At 38.1% G+C, this 24,136-nt stretch overlaps 1 protein-coding gene across 7 annotated transcripts in view; it reads left to right on the forward strand.

The window, feature by feature from the left end:
- Nucleotides 1–24,136, forward strand: part of slc23a2 (solute carrier family 23 member 2) — a 40,529-nt gene that overhangs the window by 2,597 nt on the left and 13,796 nt on the right. For 2 of the 7 annotated variants that reach the window (XM_063489492.1, XM_063489493.1), the window contains exons 2-6: nt 16,067–16,115; nt 18,756–18,970; nt 21,518–21,616; nt 22,985–23,101; nt 23,743–23,900. In XM_063489492.1, coding sequence (XP_063345562.1) covers nt 16,067–16,115; nt 18,756–18,970; nt 21,518–21,616; nt 22,985–23,101; nt 23,743–23,900 — 638 coding nt within the window. The remainder of the gene's footprint in view (nt 1–16,066; nt 16,116–18,755; nt 18,971–21,517; nt 21,617–22,984; nt 23,102–23,742; nt 23,901–24,136) is intronic. The other 5 variants (XM_063489495.1, XM_063489494.1, XM_063489498.1 and 2 more) reach the window with 3 other exon arrangements.

Consider the following 24,136-nt stretch of genomic DNA (forward strand, 5'->3'; position numbering starts at 1 on the left):
GGTACTAAGTGGCTATTGGAAGCTCACATGCAGCTCTTGCTTTAAGTGTTTGGGCTTGTCTTGTTAATTTGCGTGCTAGGTAATTTTAACTCATGCATTGGTATAGTATGATATGGCCCAGCCCTAATAATGTTTTCAGTCTTTCAGATGTAACAGATGGCAGTTAATAAACCTTGGGGCAGATGTATGAGCTATTGATCCATAGGTGCTGTGATGTAGAGGGGGGTGGAGCTCAGTGAGTGTAGCAGTGACTGTCAGAAAGAAAGGGGAAGATACAGATAAAAAGCCATTTGTAACCACAGATTTTTCTGTAAGCTGTTTAGCCAGTCACACTTATTCATATTGGGGACCAAATGAAAGTGGAGCACTTGAAATAGAAAGAAATGTGACAGGCTGTTGGGACCAGGTGTTCCTTTTGAAGCTCTGTCATCCGTTATCCTCAAAAGACCTTAAAGATGGAATGCCTGACTGATAGGCCAAACTGAGGAAAGTGGTGATTCTGGTTGTTTGGCAAGAGCAAAGGTCAGTGGTTGAGATTTAATTGTGGTGGGTCACGATCACGTCAAGGAAACAAAGGAAAGCAAAGATGCTACAGAGTGCTGAGGAGGAGGAAAATGGCTAAGAACCAGTCCTGTCAACAGCAAAAGGAAAACAGAAAGATGGAAATTGATGGAAAAGATTATTTTAGAGCAGTGGATGAAGTGATGAAATTTTCCTGCCAGTGTTCCCACAAAGAGGCACCCCTCTCTCATCTGTCAGTTATGTTTAAAAAATAATAACTAGCTGTCCATGAACAGGTTGTTCATGGACAGCAGTGGTATTACCATTAGTTTATATATCAACTGTGAGTCATGCTAAAAAACATTCTGTGTATTTATTCGATGCTACTGTAAAATAAGGTACTGCCACCTGTACTTCTCTAACTTCAATGTGGTTTATTTCCAGTTCGGTTAAGGTTGTACACTAAACTGCAGTCATCCTGGACATTGTTTCCTTTTAATCCGTTAAGCCATTTCATCTTGGTCACACTGAAAAGAGCAGTGGCTCACCTAACAGAATGTCGGGGCCAGGACAAGACTCATAGAGGCAAACTGGGTCGCAGATTCTGGCCCTGTTTGGTGTAGGCAGCATGTGACTAAGATTACACTGTAGTGCTGGGTCATGCTGTGCCTTCCTACTGTACTGTGTAAATGTGTCTGCTTGTGTGGTGTTGACTTCTGTTTTATTTATAGCTTTATAACATTGATTTTCTGCTAGAAAAAGAAATAAAAGGAACCTGTTTTATAAAGTTGACAGCTACACATGCAGTCGTCTAAATTCCTGTTTGTTTGTTTGATATAATTGGGTAAGATGTGGATTAAATGGGTAAAACCAGCATGGCAGCCCATATGACTCTTGCGTAACAAATACTGAAAAACATACCCTGGTGTATTAACCTCTTATGTGAATAATTTATTATGTTTAGCATTAGTGGAGCATTGTTTCTGAGCTGTTGTTTTGTCTTAGGATTGTTTTGAAATTGCAATGTCCATAAATTTCCCTCGCAGAGGAATTTGTTTGTGTATGTCTGCCTACCCTTACAGCTGTTGATTATGATTATTTGCGCTGTTTTACCCTTCTTTTTCTTCTGGGTCACATCTGGCTTGATGTAATGAGTTGTAAAGTTAAAATAAGGGTTCTATGGATTCCCCCCCCCACCCACCCAAAAAAAAAAGATTTTTCTCTAAGGAGGAAGAGGGATGTGTGGATGGAAGTGCCCACTGGAGCCATTTATTGATTTATTGGTGATTGTGTAATTTGTTTTTCCTTAGATGCTAGTGTTCGTGTAGTGAAGACCAATTCCTTTATAATATATCCTAAATATTGAAATGACTGATCTGTGTGAATTTATGTAAAATATTTTACATAACCATTTTAGAACTTGAAACCTGATCCACAGCCTCAGATTATGTTTGTAGAGGTCCTCTCAGATCCATACTGATCCCTTAAAACCAACCTTATTGTGCATACATTGTACTTCAAATGATACTAATACTGGAAAATTTTTATAATACTTGCACCCCACCTGAAGACACCCTTATGTGTTAAATTACCTTCACAAACGAGGTTACGCAATTAGTTGGTTTTGTCTGTTTTTAGCAGGATGACTCAATGTTATATACCACTTTACGTAAAGATTTTACTAGAGTTGGGGCTTGGTCAGACTGGGAAGTGATTTAAACTAAACTTCAGTAACCCTTTGAAGTCAATCTGGTTCTAAGATTTTTTTTTTGTTTTTCCTTCATGTATGATTCTGTATAGGGATTGATATTTGTCTCTGTCCTTACCTAGACAGTATAAAACACTATCTGAGGTCTGAGAAGTGTCTATAACATGCATTCTTTTTAATGGCCACCACTGTGTGATACCTATATTCATCTTTTGCACGGTCTTTGTTCCTGACTCAAAAAGCTGGATCAAATGTCAGTGACAATGGGTAGTACTTGCTTATACTTGTCAGCCATTGCCTGAAAGTAAGGTATTAAATCAGAACAGGGAAAAATTAGTAAGTACTTCTTGTTTAGTGTGGAGAACTTGGGCAGTTTGCTTCATATCTTCACAAATGTACATAAAATTGGAATAAGAAATGTTGTGAAACATCATCCTGGTAATCTCAGGAGAATATCTGCGGATCCGCATATACTTATGAATTGAGGCACTCAGTTCCTACATGATATGGAGGAAGTTTGGCCTTGGTAGAGATACGTAGTTTGAGTGCTTACCTTGGTGAGGGATTATTTTTTTAAATACATTTTTCAGAATTCATTGTTCCCCATTATCCATCCTGTTTTTTTGTATCTCATATCTGGGGCCAGGTTTCAGGGGCATCAGCATATAAGTGGAGGAGGAGGAGCGGTACTATTGAGCCTCGCCAGAATGACTAAACTCCTCACCCTATCTCTGAGAGAGAGGCCAATCACCCTTTGGAGAAAGCTGACTTTTGCTGCTTGTACCTGTGATCTCATTCTTTACCCAAAGCTCGTAAAAATGGATGAACTTAGGGACATACAGTGGCTTGCAAAAGTATTCGGCCCCCTTGAACTTTTCCACATTTTGTCACGTTACAGCCACAAACATGAATCAATTTTATTGGAATTCCACGTGAAAGACCAATACAAAGTGGTGTACACGTGAGAAGTGGAACGAAAATCATACATGATTCCAAACATTTTTTACAAATAAATAACTGCAAAGTGGGGTGTGCGTAATTATTCAGCCCCCTGAGTCAATACTTTGTAGAACCACCTTTTGCTGCAATTACAGCTGCCAGTCTTTTAGGGTATGTCTCTACCAGCTTTGCACATCTAGAGACTGAAATCCTTGCCCATTCTTCTTTGCAAAACAGCTCCAGCTCAGTCAGATTAGATGGACAGCGTTTGTGAACAGCAGTTTTCAGATCTTGCCACAGATTCTCGATTGGATTTAGACACCAGACAGGTCAGGGATAAAGTTATTGAGACATTTAAAGCAGGCTTAGGCTACAAAAAGATTTCCCAAGCCTTGAACATCCATGGAGCACTGTTCAAGCGATCATTCAGAAATGGAAGGAGTATGGCACAACTGTAAACATACCAAGACAAGGCCGTCCACCTAAACTCACAGGCCGAACAAGGAGAGCGCTGATCAGAAATGCAGCCAAGAGGCCCATGGTGACTCTGGACGAGCTGCAGAGATCTAAAGCTCAGGTGGGGGAATCTGTCCATAGGACAACTATTAGTCGTGCACTGCACAAAGTTGGCCTTTATGGAGGAGTGGCAAGAAGAAAGCCATTGTTAACAGAAAACCATAAGAAGTCCCGTTTGCAGTTTGCCACAAGCCATGTGGGGGACACAGCAACATGTGGAAGAAGGTGCTCTGGTCAGATGAGACCAAAATGGAACTTTTTGGCCAAAATGCAAAACGCTATGTGTGGCGGAAAACTAACACTGCACATCACACTGAACACACCATCCCCACTGTCAAATATGGTGGTGGCAGCATCATGCTCTGGGGGTGCTTCTCTTCAGCAGGGACAGGGAAGCTGGTCAGAGTTGATGGGAAGATGGATGGAGCCAAATACAGGGCAATCTTGGAAGAAAACCTCTGGGAGTCTGCAAAAGACTTGAGACTGGGGCGGAGGTTCACCTTCCAGCAGGACAACGACCCTAAACATAAAGCCAGGCCAACAATGGAATGGTTTAAAACAAAACATATCCATGTGTTAGAATGGCCCAGTCAAAGTCCAGATCTAAATCCAATCCAGAATCTGTGGCAAGATCTGAAAACTGCTGTTCACAAACGCTGTCCATCTAATCTGACTGAGCTGGAGCTGTTTTGCAAAGAAGAATGGGCAAGGATTTCAGTCTCTAGATGTGCAAAGCTGGTAGAGACATACCCTAAAAGACTGGCAGCTGTAATTGCAGCAAAAGGTGGTTCTACAAAGTATTGGCTCAGGGGGCTGAATAATTACGCACACCCCACTTCTCAGTTATTTATTTGTAAAAAATGTTTGGAATCATGTCTGATTTTCGTTCCACTTCTCACATGTACACCACTTTGTATTGGTCTTTCACGTGGAATTCCAATAAAATTGATTCATGTTTGTGGCTGTAATGTGATAAAATGTGGAAAAGTTCAAGGGGGCCGAATACTTTTGCAAGCCACTGTAGAATGACTGGTAACTTGACAGCTTCGCTTTTATGGGCAACTCTCTTTATCACAACACACCGGTGTGGCATCACTCCAGATGCAACCTCAATTCATCTGTCAGCATTTTGTCATGAACGAGACCCTGAGATTCTCGAAGTCTTCCATTTGGAAAACCACTGGTCTTTGACACAAGGTTGGCACTTCATCCATTTCCCACTGAGAAGCATGGCGTCTGACTCGGAGGTGGGTAGGAAATCTTATTCCTGCTACTTCACAATCGTCTGCAAACCACTCTAGTGTGAGCTGGAGGTCTCCACCTGATAAAGCCAATTTAGCCATATCATCTGAACCAATAAGAGATGAGTCTGAGGACACCAAAGTGGTAGCCTTCTGCCATCGCTCTGTCAGCCATTCTGTTTATAATTTTTATGGACAGAATCTTTATGATTATCTGTTAGTACAGCTGAAGCAACATTCAACTAGTTTATCTACAAAATGACTGTTTTCTCTTAGTATAATGGATTTTGTGCAGGTCCAGCAAAGCAAATTACTTTTATATTCATAACAAACAGTTTTTTGACATTTTATGGAGCGTAAGTAATTATTTTTTTATGTTGCAGACAGTAATGCTTGACAAAATGATAACTAATTCTACTTTTAACCTCAGCTCCAAAACAAAGTGCTATTATAAATATAGTTGAATAAATTTCAAGATAAAAAAAAATGGATTTATCCACCGTTCATCCAGTTTTTGTCACGCTTGTGTTAAATCATGTGACATTTCCTCGGGCTGACCAGTTTTGTAACTATTGGAATAGAGCGATAACCCACGTCATGTGTAAGTTTCATAAAAATTTAATGAGCAGCATGACAAATGATGAATGGACTTGTACCGCCATACTAAAGAGGACCTCTGATTTACTGCCTGCTTGCTTAATGGGAGTGGTCCATCTGAGTTCAAACTTTCCACCAGGTCACGTCATGACCCAGTATTATATTTAATTTGATGTCATAGAAGCCCGTATGTTGTTAAATACCCAATGTTCTGCCTTAAATTGGCTAAAATAAGTAAATAATAATCAAAATAATTTAATGAATCCTATTAACTTGGTTTTTAGAAGAGTCTGTTCAATGAAAGCTGGTTAAGCATTTTTCTGGTTACCTTAATTGTTCAATGTAAGGCTCTTTTATCCCCGTCTCACAGACAGGGACACTCTGGTAGCATCCCTGTCTGCGAGGAGACGCATGGTCTTCATATCTCCCTTCCAAAAAAGCATCTCCTTATCTCTCTGAGCGCATGTGTTACGTGTCCTCACATGTTACACCACCACGCATCACGTGGCACGCAAACTTCCTCTGCAAAGTGTGTCTGTGTTTGTGTGTGCGCTCTGCAGTGCTGGGTGTGTTTTTAAATTTCTATTAACATTAAATGGTTACACTTACCAAAGTGATTAGTAATTCCTAAGAAGTGATTAGGGGTGTGACAGAAAATGCATCACCGTTTGTAAGTCTGTCATTTTTAGGAGGAACTGATGATTAGTAAGTAAGTAAAGTTTATTTATTTAGCGCTTTTCACAGACATATGTCACAAAGTGCTTCACAAGAAAGGTAATAAAACACAATACAGTCATAAATACATAATAAAAACCCTGGCCTAATTAAAAGCTTTTTAAAATAAAAATGTATTTAGCTGCTTTTTGAAGGTCTCCACCGACACTGTAGAAATAGAGGAAGTGCATTCCACAGTCTGGGTGCAACAGCTTGGAAAGATCGGTCCCCTCGAGTTCTGAAACGAGTGTGGGGGACCACTTAAAGGTTTAGTCACATGTTACAGCTCTAATGGTTTTGGTCTTAATGGTGGAATTGTAGACAAATTGTGTTTAAACTCTAATGAAATAGTTTGTTGAAGACCTGAGATTAGGTTGATCAGATGATCATCATTCTTGTAAATGCTATAACAAATAGAAATTTTTACTCAAACAAACTCAAGCAGCATGAATTTTGACAACATTCCACACAAATGTCTAATAGAATAAAAGTAATGTAGTGATAACGCTTCATGTCTGGAAACTGCCAAAATGCTCAAAACAGCAGCGTTGCATCGGTGCAGATTTCAACACACAGTTTGAGTTTTTCCTTTCTCATGATTGTATTTCAGTTGCTTCATTTGCTTATGGCAATAAGACGAGAGAAAATCAGAGGGTTAGTTAATTGCTCTCAGTCAAAATTTCAACAGTCACAACTTTTAATAAGTTGATGCTTGTTTGTGGATACATTTTTCCTTATTTGTTTCCCTGAACATATGCACTTTTTTTTTTTTTTTGGTGCCTTCAATCACAAGACAGATTTTTACATTTTATTCCTTTATCAGAAAAAAAAAATGCTCAATTAGGTTTAAGTTAAAAAACAAAAAAACAACAACAAAAAAACCCTTGGCCAAAAAATCAACTTGGTCAGGGTTGGAAAAAGTTCAGGATTTTGGTTTAAATTTGCCATTTTTATGGCTAATTTTTCTCTGTTGCCAGCGTGATGCATCCCTGCTGAAGAAACTAGATTACGCACGTTGAACATATTCCTGTAGGTGCATATTCCTGAGTTGAATATTTTGAATTTGGGCTCAATAAAGCCTGGATTTCACTGTCGGTTCTTGGTTTTGTTTTGTTTTTTCTTTATTTATTTTGTTCTATTTTTAGCTCCAACCATTGCTTTCACAGCTGATGTTCAAACGGAAATTTAAAAATATGCTGGCTGATGACGTGTCAACAGTGTGCTTAGATGTAGACCATACAGATGGCTGTGCACTTGCATCACTCAGAGGGTTCCCTTTTGCAGGAAGAGTGCTACTCTAACATGGAGCATAAAAAAATATATCTCAAAAGATTAAAAGCACTCTGTGCCCGTCAATTGAGTTGACAGCCTCCAAGAATTATATGAACTTTGAAAAAGTTCATGTTGTACAAAAGCAGCCCTGTGACAATTTGTGTTTATATTTGATTACAGAATGATTGTAAATGTTCTTTGGGTTTGGTGCTGTGTCTGTACATACAGCTGAATTTTTTTTTTTCTCCAATATTTATACATTTTGCAGACAATGAAAATGAGTTTGACCTCTAGTATCATTATCCAACCTATGCAGACTGCACCCACCTGCTAATTCATAACCCAGATTTGCACATTTTTAAATGTGTCAGTTTTTTTCTTCTTTTTTTGTTGTTGTAAAGTGTTGTAATGAAGTTCAGTTACATTTTCTTTGCGATGACCCACTTTTATTGAAATTGGATAACTTTCTGTAAAAACCCAGGTCATGCGTTTTTATTTATTTATTTTTTCAAAGCTGATTATGAAACTGTACAGTTGGCCAAACGAAGGTAATTGGTCTCCACTGTTATGAGCAGGTGAAACTGGTTGTCCTACTGTGAGGTCCAGCAAGACTCTGGCTCAAGTAGACTTAAAGGATTGCATCACCTTTTTAGCAACAAGGGATGCATTTAGTTTTTATCGCTGCAGGGCTTGGTGGGAAAAATGCCTGAGGCTGTAGGAGGTGGAACGACCTATAAGCAAAGTGTACAGTTACAGTAACAAATCTGTTCATATGCTGCTGGTGGCATGCTGTGTGGGTGTAGGTGATGCTTTGAGAACAGGATGGAAATGCAATTAAATGGGGAACATCTCCTGATCTAAATGTTACTGTCTGTCCTGCTGTGTTGGTTTGTTTTTAACTGAGAAACAGGTTTGTGCAGCACAACATGAGATTCCACTCCGCTGTTTAACTGAAGAAAGAAAATGTGGATTTTTACTAGGTTTCCCTTCTTTTACAAAGCCATGCTGAGGGGGTTTCCCTGTTTCTTAAAATCCATGTCTTCGAACCAAATGACCACTAAAACTGAGTGAAGTCAGTTAGTGTTTCACGTTTATAAAGAGAGATTCCACTCTCTGTATGTGATTTGTTTTGGTGAAAGTCTGGAACAGACTGGACTTAGATGAGTTTTGCTGAGTCATAGTTGGGAGAAAGAGGGTGGACATTTGCATTAACTCCCCAAAGTCACAAAAGCTTCACATTTTAGCTGCTACAGCGCATCTGCAAAAGCAAACAATGAGTTGATAAAAGATATCAGTTTGAATGGAAGCTGTCCCCAGATTTATTTATTTATTTATTTTGACCTTCGTTTAAGTAAAATCAAATATTCCAGCATTTTAGAATTCCTGTAGCTATTCAAACCATTGATTGAACTTGTTGGACAACATAATGATGTGACAAAGCCACTGAGCAAAGATGTTTTTGCTTAGTGGTTTTGTCATTCAAGATGTATTTTTTCAGTGTTGTGCAACTGATGTTTTGCTAGCTTTGGCCCTTTCTGTATAATTATTATTGATTGTTATTTTCACTGACCATGCAATAGCTACAATAGTCTAGTGTAACCATAGATTTCAAATTAAAGATGTAGCCATATTTGAATTAGAAGGTCAGCTGAGGATAATTAATGAACTTGATTAGCAAACTGCATGTCCAGATAAAACACTACAGTTCAGTATGAGAAGCCAGACCTCAAAGCACCTACCTCCAGATTCCTGTTAGACACAGGTTGTCTCCTGAACAATAGTCATCCCAGAATCTTAATTCTGAGATGGCTTAATTTTAGGTAAGCCAGTTGAATACAAATTAACCCACTTCCCTTACAATTCTCATGAACATGGAAATTAGAAACACTTTTTTCCTTTTTTTTTCTCACTTCCTCATCAGCTGAAATTTTACAGAAACTTGCAACCTCATGGAGAACACCACTATCTGCTTGTATAGGGGAAAAAAGAAGAGGTTATTATATTTTAGACCAGAAAAACCCAAAAAACTACATACAACACACAAAAAGAGTGAGTCATCTATATGACAGGAAGTATCCCAGCAGCCTCTGGGTAACTTGAGGTCTGATGAGGCGAGTGTTAACAGCTGAAGAGCCATGCTACTGTAGCATGAAATACCCTGCTCCCCTGTCGCACCAAGAGATAAAAGCACACAGGTAAGCTCGCTGCGCTTCCTGAACCAGCAAACAGGTCCAGGTTTCAAACGAAATCTGAAATGGCCTCTTTGTAACAATTACCTTTCATCATGTATTAATATTTGTGGTTGTCAGTTGAGGGTTTTTTTTTTTTTCCAATTTTGTGACTCATCAAACTCTGATCATCAGTCAAACCTGCTTATTTAGACGCACCGTTTATGTTGATCAGTTTTGGAGTATTTACAGCCATGTTGTCCTTGTTACTCTACTGTTGAGGGATCTCTGTGTCTACTAAACTCTGCTCCACTGGCAGCAAGTTAACCAATGTAAACATGTCCTTGCAGTCTCTTTGCAGTCCTCACCCCTCCCTCATAGTAAAATCAGAACTGTTCACGTGTACCCTGGCATGTAAGGTTTTGCCTGCCACCTCATTGCCTCATGACCACATGCGTGCATCTTTTGTAAGTAGTGAACGCTCTAGAACATGTGGTGAACAAAACCAGTAATCAAACCTTTGGTGGAGCATTTTTGCTTTAGAAATGCACTGTAGCAATTAGGGTTAGGCATTTCAAGCAAAAGAATTTGTACTATACATGGAATTTTAAATGGGACCTATTTGGGTGTTCAGGCATTGGTCTCCAATGCTTGGAAGATGAATCCATCTTTTTATAAAATTTCAGGGTAAAATAAGAAAGTATGATTCACTCAAACTCATAACCTAAAGAAAGAATGGCAGTAGCCTCTGTTCAGCCTATGTTTATCTATCTTACACACTCGACCAATCAACAAAAAAGTTAAAAAAAAAAAAAAATGTCTCTTCCAGCGAACATAAAAATAAATAAATAAAATAAAAATCTCAGACGTAAAGTTAAGTCTTTTGTGTGATTTGGTGCATCTCAAATGAATGAATGAATTATCCAAAAAGTAGCTATATTAATACTGAAACAAACAAGAGAGGGTAAAATATTCCCTCCTAACAAAGTTTTATAAATTCTTTGACAGGAAAATGCGCATGTTTACTTTATCAGGTTTTAGCAGTGTGTGGAGGTGGTTAACAATATTACCAGCGGTGTTGAAGACGCGTTCTGAAGGTGTGCTTGTGGCTGGTATACACAGATATTTCTGTGCCATGTGTGACATCAATGGGAAACGTTCTTCATGCATTTTCCACAAAGCCAGTGTATCATCTTCTCCATCTACGACCTCCTCACTGTGGTAACAGTCCATTTCTGTCTGCACCTTCCCCTCCAGTGTGCAATTTGGCAATTAGTTCATCCTTGTTTGGACTTCTTCTGTGTTCTAAATGCGCAAATCAGTCCATGCATGATTACATTGCTCCGGCCATCTGCATTTGCGAATATATCGACTATCGTCGGTTATTGGACTGACGATTGTCGGTTGGAAAATTTTTACATATTGCCCAACTTTAATTGTTATTTCCTCCTGCACACTTTTGCCTACTACTACCATCTGCCATGATCTTTTCAACATTGCAGAGCAACTTAGGCAAACCACACAAATGTAGCTAAGATGGTTCTACATCATAGCCTCTTCAATATTAAACCTCTTGTTGTTTAACAAAATAATAAAGCTACAATGGAGCCTCTACAGTCATACATTTAAGGTCCGCTTGTCAGACCTGTTGATAAGGAAACTAGAGTTGTAGCAACACATGACATCTAAAGACTCACGGTCTCCATGTACTCACTCTTGTACACTCTGCTCCATGCGTCTCATACGTATGCAAAGCATGGACGAGACGGGTGGACTTAAGATGGCATTATTCAAGTTGACGCGCACTTCCTTTACTGTAAGTGTTATAAAAAGATACAAATGCATGTTAATTTTAAATTTAATCCACTGGACAAGTGAGGCACAGTTGTATATACAAATGAAAGTAGTCCCCTGTTCTTTATCTTCATATACATGACTAACTTTAAATAATAAAGCATGAAAAGATTTTTTTTTTTTTTAATGGAAGGAACTTGTAAGTATCCAGTTCTGATGGGTAGAGATGAGTTTTTAAGTGTGTAAAAGACCTAAAAACTAAAGCGCTCTGGGTGCTCGAGTAGCAAAGGGCTATACAAGAACCAGTCCATTTACCAAGTCAAGAAGACTTTTAACTTTAACTTCATTTTCTTCACTTTTAAATTTTTTGCAGCTGTATTTTCCCTGGTACCAGATACTTTCACAGCAGCTTAAGTTTGACATGATAATGAATTTTTTTTTCTTTATTAAGCTTGAGAAACGGTGGAGCTTTGCAGCGTCGTACATGACTGTACATTTTGCGTTGTGAAACTTTGGATTCATGATAACATGACAACTACAAAAGACGTTCTTGCGCTTCACATTGCGGGAAGATTACAAAACCAGACAAACAGCATTTACATTTAACAGATCATATTTTTATAGATTAAAGCAAAAAGAGTTTCTTAAATTTAACTTCCACATTCTCAAATACAGGACTTTTAATTCTATTAATTCCATTTATTCACGTTTGTTTTTTTTCCAATCCCATTGGGCAATGAATAGTAGTTTCCAGTTACAGTCCTTATTATGTCTGCTGGCTGTCTTACAGTTGTGGAAATTTTTCTACTGTGCACCTCCTGTGGTTTTGTTTTCTCTGATTCTAATAGCTTCCTCCAGATTTATGTAATGCATTTTAAAAACAAAACCTACTGAAGTAGTTACAAGATGTTAAGTAACAAGACTCTGACAACAAAATGCAGATGGGAATATGCGATCATTGCTTGTTTTTCTTTTCTTTTCTTTTCTTTTTTTTTTTTTTTTTTTCTTTTTTTTTATACAGTTTTTCAGAGAAGGCTTCTTTAGCTTCATTGTTTCATTAGGAGAAAATACGATCAGCTTTGAGGAGATATTATAACTCTTGTTTTCATTAGCACCTCCCCAGACATGGATTAGAATACACCAAAAAAATAACAGAAGTACAGTGCTACTGTTGTCCTTCAACCCACCAGTGCTCACGGAAGGAAATGACAATGAAAAGTAAAAGACTGGCCGATATTGCATAATAGGATCACGGGGGGGGGGGGAGGGCGTTTCCTTTAATGAGCTAGTGAGTTTACATTGGTACATTTTTTTTTTAAATATTTTTAATTAATTTTTTTTTTTTTTTTTATGCTGGGGGAAAGTAGATTGCGGTGAACTTGAAATCTTGTTTCCTTCTAAATGGTTGTTTCAAAGTCAGGAACAAGTCTGAAACCACTTGCAGGAGAATTCACATTAGGCAAGTTCATATAAACTACTTTCAGAGTGAGATTTAAAAAAAAAAAAAAAATCCCTAAATAGTAATTGTTGCAGGACTGCAATTTAACTGCCAAATAACACAGGTAAGCAATCGGCTCGTTGCAAATGAGCTGCACTCAACAGCACAGACTGACTCAGGTTGACTGGACCATGTTGGAAATCTGTATGCATTTTTTCAATTGGATTGGATTAAATTGGATGGAAATTATCTGAAAACCTTTGCCAGTCTGTAATAGTCTGTAATAGTTTAATTAAAGTCTGTTCTGTTTTTTTTTTTGTGTGTGTGTGTGTGTGTGTGTGTGTGTGTGTGTGTGTGTGTGTGTGTGTGTGTGTGTGTTTTAAACATCTGAACTCGTGTTTTTCTATGAAGTTTATTCAGTTGGTATTTTTAAGAAGAAAAAAAAAGGGATAACTGGCTGTTTCTGATGTTTCAAAACTGAATCCTTGATAAGGGGTTTCTACTTCTTTAAACTGTAGTTGTAACAGCAGCAGTTTAACCATTAGTTTAGTGCTTGCTGCTGAACTAAAGACTGAACTGAACTAGGCAGTTCTGCAGCAGGCATAATGTCGTCTAGACTTTGAGCCCCAGACTAACATCTGGAGGGGATGGTCCTCATACACATATGCATGCTGTCACATAAATTGGAGATGAAAGCACCAACACAAACATCTGGTGTGGAAACGAACAACATGGCACAGGCCTGCAGTTGGTCTGCAGATCGAGTTACCATGGTTATAGATCCTTCAAATGTCCAGCAGCTTGTGTATTTTGGGATGATTTAAAATAACCACAACAGTTGTCTTTGTTCCTTCTTGCCTCACTCTTTCTTCACTGCCTTCCCATCTCTCTAATATCGTCTCTCTTACAAACATGAATACTTTCCCTGTTTTTGTCCTGTTATGTTTGCTTTTACATAATGTGACATTTCATGATTATAAAACTGCAGATTTTGATTTTGTTGTGTAATGGCATATACTCAGTTTCAGTTCTCTCCTCTCTCGCTCCAGTTCCCCATGCCTCTCTTGTTTTTGTGGTGGGGGTGGGATGAGGGAACGACACAGATTCCCGATCATCACCGGCAGACAGGCTGCTGGGATACTTTCTATTCTATTCCACATCTCAGAGATGATTCACAGCACTGAGAGAGTCATAGGCTGGGCAGCACTGAGCTTAATTGAGTGCCGTCATTTCTTGTGTTGTATGTAGTATTCATTGCTTAGATTAATAACTCATCATGTGACAATATTAAGGGATAGTGGTTTCTTATTTTTGTAGTTATGGCAGTGATTTCTGTGATAACACTGAGCTAATATTTTGCATAGAGGAAATTTGTCTTGCCCACAGATTTTAAACAGAGCCAAAGGAAAATCACTAGTAGCTTTTAGTAAAATGATTTAATGGAACACTTTGCTTATCAAATGGCAGGAAAATGCACAGATACGAGAATCACTGCCTTATTGATTATGCTTACTTGATTAGTCTCCCCTTGGAAGGCTGATGCTGATACAGGAAAAACACTCTTCATTAGACATATGTTTTGTTTTGAGCTAATGAGTATTGTAGCCCATTTTTCAAAAATCTCTGTAAACCTTAGGTATGATTATGTGGGGAAAATCCCATTAGATCGTCAGTTTCTGAAATATTAAGATCAGCCTGTCTGGCACGAACAAGCGCGCAACGTCCAAAACCACTTATGCAACTCACCATTGTGATGCTCTTTTTAAACTTCAGCAAGTCGTCTTGACGATGTGTACATGCCTAAATGCAATGAGTTGCTGTAATGTGATTGGTGGATTAGATATTTGATAACAAACAGTTGAACAGGTGTACCTAACAAAATGTTGATAGATAATTGAGTGTAAGTGTCTAGTGAAGATTTAAACTTGGTAATAATTAGCAAGAAAAAAAATAAAGGCAGAGCTGCAGGGTAAAGAGTGTTGAAGGAGCTGAATGAATTGCTATTGAGTTTATTGTTGAGCCTTCCTGTCATCATGTTAAGTCACAGCCTAAAGTAGAGGTAAAAATTAAGAAGCAAATTATCGAAGCCATCATCATATGCCTCAAAGATTGGCAGTGATAAAAGGAACTGATAATGGTGACGAATGGTTGTATGATGCAAAACAATTACTTCAAGCTCCTGATGGGAACACTTGACTCACATGTAAGATTTATTTATTTTTATTTCTCCCCTGCAGTGTTTCTATTCTGTGCTCAGACTCGTATAAAACTGTTTTATTCACAATGGAAACCTTTCTTTGTTTTCACAGGAATAAGATGATTAATAGATAATTAGACTTATAAGCAGAGTTAATAATGGCTCAGTATCAGAAACAAATTGATATCCATCCATAATTTCAAGTGTGATTCAAGTGTTTAAGTAGAAGGCCTCCACAATAACAAATGCCCCACCATTAATGAAATCGAAGCCCCTGGTTAAAAATTGATGACTCTGAAATGAAAATCAACATGCCAAGAAGAATGAGGAGTGCTGCCACATTTGGTGATATTGTCTTTCAGTTATTACCTATAAGAATAACAGCCAGGACATTAAGATTCAGGTTTTCATAAAGTTATCCTTACACAATGAAGTGTGCTGGACAGAATTACTTGCCTTATTGTCTCTGTACGACTTAGATCTTTTTGAGTCATTTAGCAGAGGCGATAAAGATTTTTGTTCTACAATTTAAATTACAATCTGGTCCTAACTCTTTAAAACTTGTCTGACTAGTTTGAGATGGCTTTTACATGCAATTATATGAGTGTGCTTAAAGTGTCTTTAAAGTTCAGCTGGGCCCTCACTTTTCTCATAAGACCAATTTAAGGTGCTTAAGACGTGCACTTTTTTGAAGAGCCAGAAGGCTTGCAATACTCCACAGCTCTTGCCGCCTTCCTGAAACCATGTTTCAGCTGAGAGTCTGAATTACAACGGCACATTAGTCACACTAATAACTCTTGCTTGTGATTAAATGCTATCTGTCAAATTAACTTATGTCTCACCTCCCTCCTCCTCCTTATCCTTGACCCTTTTGTGTCTCTCTCTGTGCTTCCTCCCCCTCTTCTTTTTTTTTTCCCCCTCCCCTCACGTCCTCTCTTATACTGCCTCCTCCTTTCCCCCTCTCTTGCTCCTTTCACACAGATGCTCCCAACCGCCCAGCTTGGCAGGAGTGATGGGATGTGTCATCTAGGTATTACAACTATCCCAACATCTTACACTGCAAGCAGGAATATGACTGGGTGGGAGAGGATATTTTGGGAGGGCTTTAGGTTGAAAATGTCAAAAACTGAAAAATGCAACAAAATCCAACACAGACGATGAGCCGCAACAAAAACGGGATTCACAAGCAGCGTGGACAGCTGCTGACATTTGATAACAGTTTAAAGATTAAAAATGTAAGCATGTAGTTTTTCGTAGAGCAAATGGTTGGAAAACTATATCTGGCTGCAGTAAACTGAGACTAGTATCACAATATGAGTGTCTGCATCTTTCCGTACCATGATACTCCTGTAGAGCTGTTAAAACATGTTAAAATTTCAGATCATTCAGTAACGAGCAAACAGGAAATGCATCAAAATAATTGTTTTAGTTCATACTCCAGTCAAGCTCTAGTGATCAGAAATGATTTAACATTAAAAAAATAACGTGGTACTTGATATTAAAATGTCTTTGAAAATCTTAATATATGCAAAATTCAAATTTGAGGTTTTCTTTTCCCGGTGTAGCGATTTAGAAATATACAAAATGCAGTCACCAGGATGCTCATGCCAGTAGTACTGTCTTCTAGATAGTGATGAGATGGAAAAGTACAAGTTCAATGAAAATTTGCTTTCCAGCCATTATTTTTGAGACCAAAGTGGTACTGAAGAGTCTATTACGCATATTTCTTGTAGAAAGTGGGGATAAAGGCAGTGGAAAAGGATCAATGGTCTAGTCAAACATTCTTGATAAAGCGACACATATACCTTAGCTTGTTACAGATGTCAGCGAGGACTGGTTTCTTTAAAAGTTTTTGACAAAAGAGGGATCAACCAAGCCATAAAAAAACTTTGGTTTCTAGTAATTATAGCATGTCTATCCTCCTTAACAGTGACAAATACAGCTGCAGTCATGCAATATCACTTCACTAAAGTTTAAAAAGCTGTAACAAACTACAAAAATGATAACTGGTGACATAAACCACACTTACAAAAAGTGCTGGTGGGTATATTTTCTTTCCTGTGTGGAGATCTTCACTTCCTGCATTGGCACTCATTTATCAGAGTATTTATCAGATGTATACAGCAGTTTTCACTCAGTGAGAATTTGTCCGTGTGCTCATTAATACAGCTGTCCTAATGAACGTCACTATTATTATTTTTGTTCAGTTATGAAGACGTGTAAATATGCATCTGGAGTTTGTTTCTAGTTTATCACATTGGAAACCTATGCTTACATCTGTGTACATCTGGGACATTTATGTAATTTATATATGTTTGCGTGCGTTATTGTCACAACAAGACAGTTCATGCATATTAATTAAAATTCTACACAGGCCAGAGCACCACACCAGGGACATGTGAATACATGAACACCTGGCTTTTGGCTGATAGGTCACATGTAAAATACTCGCAGCATTTTATCCTCTAGGGATGTGTCAGTTGACCACAAAAGGCACCGTTTAAATTTGTAAACCAGTTTAGGCATAAACAAAAAGAGATCGAAACAGAAATGACATTGATTTAAAAAATTAGTACGTCTTATGCACCATGCCTGCTAAAACTCCTTCTCTTTCTGCCTCCTGCATCATCGCACAGTGATCTTTGTTCCTGTTGTTATCAAATACTATTTTTCTTTTAATGGGCTCTCCTCTTTTTGCCTTATTTTGTTTGTCAAAGACCTGTTTGCAGCATGGATTACTGATTGACATGTATCCCTTGTTACTTCACAAGTTATCTGGTTATTGACAATCTGTGCAGGCTGTTTTGATTAAGGCAGATTAAGATGACCGTTTTCTTAATATAGTGAAAAATGATCAGTATAATGGCCAGAGCAGTGTTTCTTGGGTTGTTTTTGTTTGACTAACTAAACAATAAGGTATTATATAATCAAGACTTGGTTAACTTTTCACATATGAATGTAAAAGCAAGCAAAAAAAAAAAACCCAAAGTGAATTGCAGGAAAAAAATATTCTGTCAACTAGACAGAAAACCAATCACACTGATAAACTTTCTGTTAGATCCACAAAGTTCAAAAAGGGTAATATTTGTGTCTTCTGGATTTTTTAAAAGTAGCTTTGGACCTGGAATTACTTTTAAAATCCCTAAATGTAGTAGTGGCATAAAGTTGCATGTGAACAGTTACAGCACTGAGTGTTGCAGCACATGCTGATTTCCAGACCTCTGGATAGTTTTCACTTCCCAAATGTTCTGTGAACTCTCTTATCAGGATGTAAACAGATTATATAGCTCCAATAAGCGGATCTTACTTAATTAGCCCTATGTCATCATTATTTCTTGTGCTTTTACACAACTTCTTAACTTTGTCTTGGTTCTTCAAAGGACACCAGGTATCAATAATGCAGATCTTGAAGTGAAAAAGCAATATCTTAGCTAGTTAAATATGTATTGAACAATGGGTCATGATCCCTTAATGAACAGTTCAATTTAATTGTGTTTATGCTGTTGCTTTATTATTGTGAATCAGACTAAGAATAAAGTCTGAGAATTTAATATATTCCACCAGAAATTTTGACCCATCAGCCCCTGCAGTGCCCTGATTTTATCACAGGAATGTTGCCCTTATAAATAAATCAAATATTAATCCCTCCTTATCTGTCTCATTTTCTAAGCAGAAGAGGCACTCCTAGACGATGTAATCACCCTGAAGGATTCATCTGAAACCACACCACAGCAAGACCAAGGAGTAACAGAGAACGAGAAAGAAGACGAAGACACAAGCATGGGCGTGGGGAAGAACACCACCTCCAAATCAATGGACAGCAGCAGTGAAGGAGGAAAATATGAAGAGGAGTGCAAACATGGGGCAAATTTCTACCCAATTCCGGTACATACAACAATAAATTAAATGTTCCCACAGAGACCACAGCCACACCTAAAGCACGCTTGTATAATGAAGACAAAGACAGGGGTTTGCACGTAGTTGGGATTGTCCTACATCTCCTCACATCACTCTTTTCTGACTCACGCAATCATATTTGGCATTGCTTTTTGCCTGGAATGTGTTGGAGCAGACAGTCACACACGAACCTCTTACTTCATGGCCACTTAGTGCATGCTGCAGCCGATACTTTTTCCATCCGTTTCCTCTGTTTGTCCTCTTGGCACCAGGCCGCTGCCTTATGTAGGTCAGTGGGCAAAATCATAACAGAGACATTTATCAAACCTGATTTCCTCCACACAAATATGCTTGTTAATTCTTATAGCTCCATTAAATTAAAACGGCATGTTTTAAGAGGTTCTTTTTCATACATGTTTTACTTCTTGCAGGAGATTTGCCCATGTTCTGTGCTTACAGGAGAAGCTATTATGCTCCTTTTTAAATTTATATTTTTGGTCTACTAGAATTGCATTGCATAATTCAAAGATTAAACATAATTCTTATTTATCTTATACTCTATCTTACTGAAGCCCTTAATAAAAGCCATTTGGGATTCTTTAACACTAAGCCAACTGATTGACTGCCCCTTACAATTAGAGTGTGGACTGTTGTGCTCAGTCAGGTCTGTGCAGCAGAGATAACCATGTTCCAGATATCTGCAGTTGCTAATCCTGCACAGCCAAGAGAACGAAACTGTCGAAATCAGAGCATTTAGAATAGTATGAAGTATGAACTTTTGCCTTGAGATGAATACTTGCACATACACTGTCTTTTAGACCCCGTTTCTTCAAGACTACTAAAAGAACTCCTACTGTTAATTAATGCTTCAGTCTTAAATATGACCAACCTTTATTAGTGAAAATTACCAATGATTTTCTTATGGCCACTTCTCACAGTAAGGTTAATTATAGAGTTACCACATGTATCTGGTTTTGGACCAGGGTAGATCCCCGACATGCGCAGGGATCAGGTCATGAGGTCTGGGGACTGGCCAAGATCCCCTTGAGGCGTTTTAAGACTGGAGAGGAGAGAGACATTTGGACTACCTATATGTTAGCATGTTGGTCCCATAACAAGGCCCCAGGTAACAGAAGGACTGACTATTTATAATTATCATCATCTTTATTTATAAAGCACTTTAAAACAACCACAGCTGACGCAAAGTGCTGTACATTGGAACTAAATCATAAAATTACATAAGATATAAATAAAAGTAAAATAATTTGTAACTTGTAAGAAACCCCATGTGCTCTCCATTATTTACACAGCTTTGCAGATTAAGTTTCACATACAGCATGAGTTAAAAATGAACCCAGCCTGTCCTACATGCAATATAAAATGACTGTTTACAGTTAAAAATATCCATATTGTTTCCATACAGTCTAAAAGTGTTCACACTGAATAAGGTACTTTTTCATTTTAGAAAAGTTTTAATTGTATTTGCAGAATCTTTTTTTCCCCTAAAGCAACTCTAATTTGGCACTTCTCCAGAATATTTCCATATAATGAGAAACTTAAAAACAAAACAAAACAAAAAAAAAACCACACACACAAAGACAAAAACAACCACACAAAAAAGAACCTGAAATTTCCTTCAGGAACTGGTGAAGATTTAAATAGTGCAAGCAAACATCCTTTCATGTCCTAAAAGAGGGGGAAAAACATGAAATTAATTTTCATGTGGCTTCTTAATACCCTTAAATGTTTAAATAATCAGGTGACACAGGTTAAGCAAGGTATAAACTACGATAAATCCTTCCATAGAGCTTTGAGGGTGACCACGGAGCCAGCTGGTTTCCTGTTAGAAACTTAGATAAGCTTTGTTCCCTCTTTAAAAGAACTTTCTCTGGAGACATTTACTGAAGCTGTTCAGTGGAACACAAAGGGAAGTAAAACATGAGCCTGACATTTTGTGTGCATTTAATTGTCCTGGTGATCTGACATGTTTCCCTGACGACCTTCAATATCCACTCCACCGCTCAGAGTTTAATCTGGAGGCCTATGCATGCCATATGTTTGCATGTGAGGACTGTAGAGTAAAAACTCTGGGTTTGGTGGGAACATTTGCATACACTCCTGACTATGCAAACTACTGCTTTCTCTCCTCCTCGTTGCTGATTGTCACAGCATTTAGGTTAAGAACAAATGCAGCAAAGCCGCACTCTCGTACATAAACCTAGAATGCATATTCAATTATTGAAATTTGTTTGAATGGTTACAAGTTTGCATACTGTAGGAAGCACATGTCCATGTCCATGGGACTTAAGTGCATCCGGTCTTCCACACTGCGTAACATATAGACTGGCACACACACAAATATTGACATTGCTTCAGCTTGCATGTTGGCACGCTGACAAAACCTACATTAAAAGCGAAAGGTATGAGCATTGCGCCAAACCTGCTTTTGAGAAACTGTGATTTTTGTTTTTTCCTGCATGCTCTGGCAAGTTGGGATAGTAAAATGTTGACGTGAAACTCTTTGTATTTGTTTAGGTGGTGGTAAATGGAGTCAGTGGCGCCAGTGGTGACCAGGACACTGAGAACACAGAGCTGATGGCCATCTACACTAAAGATAATCAAGGAGGTGAAAAGGTAACTTTGGAGTAAAAACCGTTAAAGTGAATTCCTCATGAGTTTTTGTAGTCATCTTAAAGGATGGTTTTGAAAGAGCCAAGTCACTATTTTGGCACAATAACTCAAAAAGCTTACTCATGAAGTGCTTTTGTTGACTCTGTTTTTTTTGGGGGTTTTTTTTGTTAGCCACGCTCAGCAAAACAATTTCAGTGGTTTCCTTTTTTCCCCAACTCATCTTTTGCCTACATACTTGAGATTGTTATCAAAGACTGATTTAATAATAAAGCAAACAGCCTTCAATGCTGCACTGGTCTGAAGACCTAGTGATGTCTCTGTGATGTGTAGCAAGGTTTGCGTTATTTTCATTAAAAATCACATCCAGTAAGTTTTAATAGATGCTTTTCACCTTTTGTTTTGAGACAACAAAAATAAGTAAGCAAAGTTTTTATCTATTCTAAAAATGCTGACCTTAAATGTTATTGAAAAGGGGTATGCAAATCTTAAAGAAGTCTTTATTTCTCTAAAATGTTCTTCACATAAAAGACTGAATTTGCACTGATGCCGTAGCTACAGGATGTAGACAGGGAATGTATAACCATGTCTTACATTGTTTATAAAAACAAGCCAAAGTGAGCTATGACCTCCATTTTTTACAGTAAGTGACAATCATGAAGCTTAAAACCTGTAATTATGATAAGTATCCATTCATGGGTTTTCCCTGAAAACAAAAGTCATATCATTATAAGTAAAACCCTTTCATGTGATTCACTATTTATAGTATAAACCTCTGCTGTAAACATGCTGTTGTTTTCAATTCTAATCTCCAAAATAGAAGTTAGAAAAATGAAGTTTTGTTGTTCTGTTTTCCTGGTTTATTTTTGTTTACATAAAAACTTTAACCTCATTGTAGTACAGAAAGATGCTGATGAGATATTTAGTAGAAAAAAGCAACTCATCAGATTGACTCCTTATCTTCCTCTGTGGTTCTCTGCTCTCGATGTCACCATGACACTGCACTTTTCTGTAAGAGGGAAATTTACCACTTCTGGTGTTTTTCCATTCATAAAATTCCACAGATCAGCTCAGACATGTTCCACTGACGTAACATGTAGCAATTATTTTCCAGTACATATCATATAGCATACATGTAAAGAGAAGTGTAGATTAAAAGGATACAGTTTCTTTGTGTTTCATTGTCTGTGTAGAGCTCTGTCTGAGACATTTAACAGTGCTCTCCTCAAATCTGCTCTGACACGTTTGTCTCTTGCACTAGCACAACATGTGGCGTTTATTTTCCTGTACATCCTATGTAAAGTACATGCACTGATGCAAAGAAAAGTGTGGATTAAAATGATAATAATACTGTTTGTGTTTCATTATGTGTAGAGCTCAATGTCTGAGACATTGGACAGTACAGACAGTATTGATGCAAGGAGGTCAGATATGATCTACACCATTGAAGACACCCCACCCTGGTATCTCTGTGTGCTCTTGGGATTACAGGTAAACCTACACATTAAGTTGTTTTAATATGGACTGAGAATGTCAAATACACACTCTATGATAAGGGTGTGGCAGATGCTTTTTAAGCTATGTTTCATGTCAGTGACGTCGTTCTTCTGTCCTCTTAATCCAACTGTGCCCAGAATATAAATCAGTTTAATAATCTGCCTGTTAAGAATGGTTAGCTGATGCATAAATGCAAATATTAAATTAAATTAACTGTTCAGTTCACCTGAGACTTCTTTGAGTGGTTTGCACAGGTAAACAGGCTTTTCTTTAGATTTGGGAATTTCCAGGTGGAGCAAGGTGGGAGCGGAACTGGATTGTCCACTCCCGTAGTAGAGAATTGGATGACTGGTACTCTGATTTTAAATGGGGAAATAGACTAATCTGTTCTGGGAATATGGTAACCATATAAACAATGCAGATAGTTTCATTTGAGGGTCAAAGACTTCCCATTATATTTTCCATTCCATTTTCCACTTGTGAGCCTAAAGGAGTAATGGTGAGGATCCAAATTATAAAACTAAACATTTGTGCTTTGTTATTGGGGGCTTTTTGGGAAGGGGGGTGGACTAAATTTCTATAGTAGATGGTAAAAAAAAAAACAGGAATGACTTTCTGCCATCTTGTCTTTCCAGCACTACTTGACATGTTTCAGTGGAACCATCGCGGTGCCGTTCCTCCTCTCTGAGGCGATGTGCGTCGGCTTTGATCAGTGGGCAACCAGTCAGCTCATAGGGACCATCTTCTTCTGTGTGGGGATCACTACCCTGCTACAGACCACACTGGGCTGCAGGTATGCTCTCTTCCCCTGCTGTCTCTCATCCCTGAGTAACTGTGAGTGTGTTTAGGCGTTACATGAACTGAGTAAATGAATTACATCTTTTTAATTTAGAGCTGCAGATTAGTCCAATTTGCATCCACATAGATAAGCACTACTACATACAAGCTTTATTTATCTTTTACGTGTAGTTTCTATCAAAATATGGATGAGTAGCATTTTAATTTCTGTTTTCTGTGTGTTTCTGTAAT

Source organism: Pelmatolapia mariae, linkage group LG12 (assembly GCF_036321145.2).
Source record: "Pelmatolapia mariae isolate MD_Pm_ZW linkage group LG12, Pm_UMD_F_2, whole genome shotgun sequence".
Lineage (NCBI taxonomy): Eukaryota > Metazoa > Chordata > Actinopteri > Cichliformes > Cichlidae > Pelmatolapia > Pelmatolapia mariae.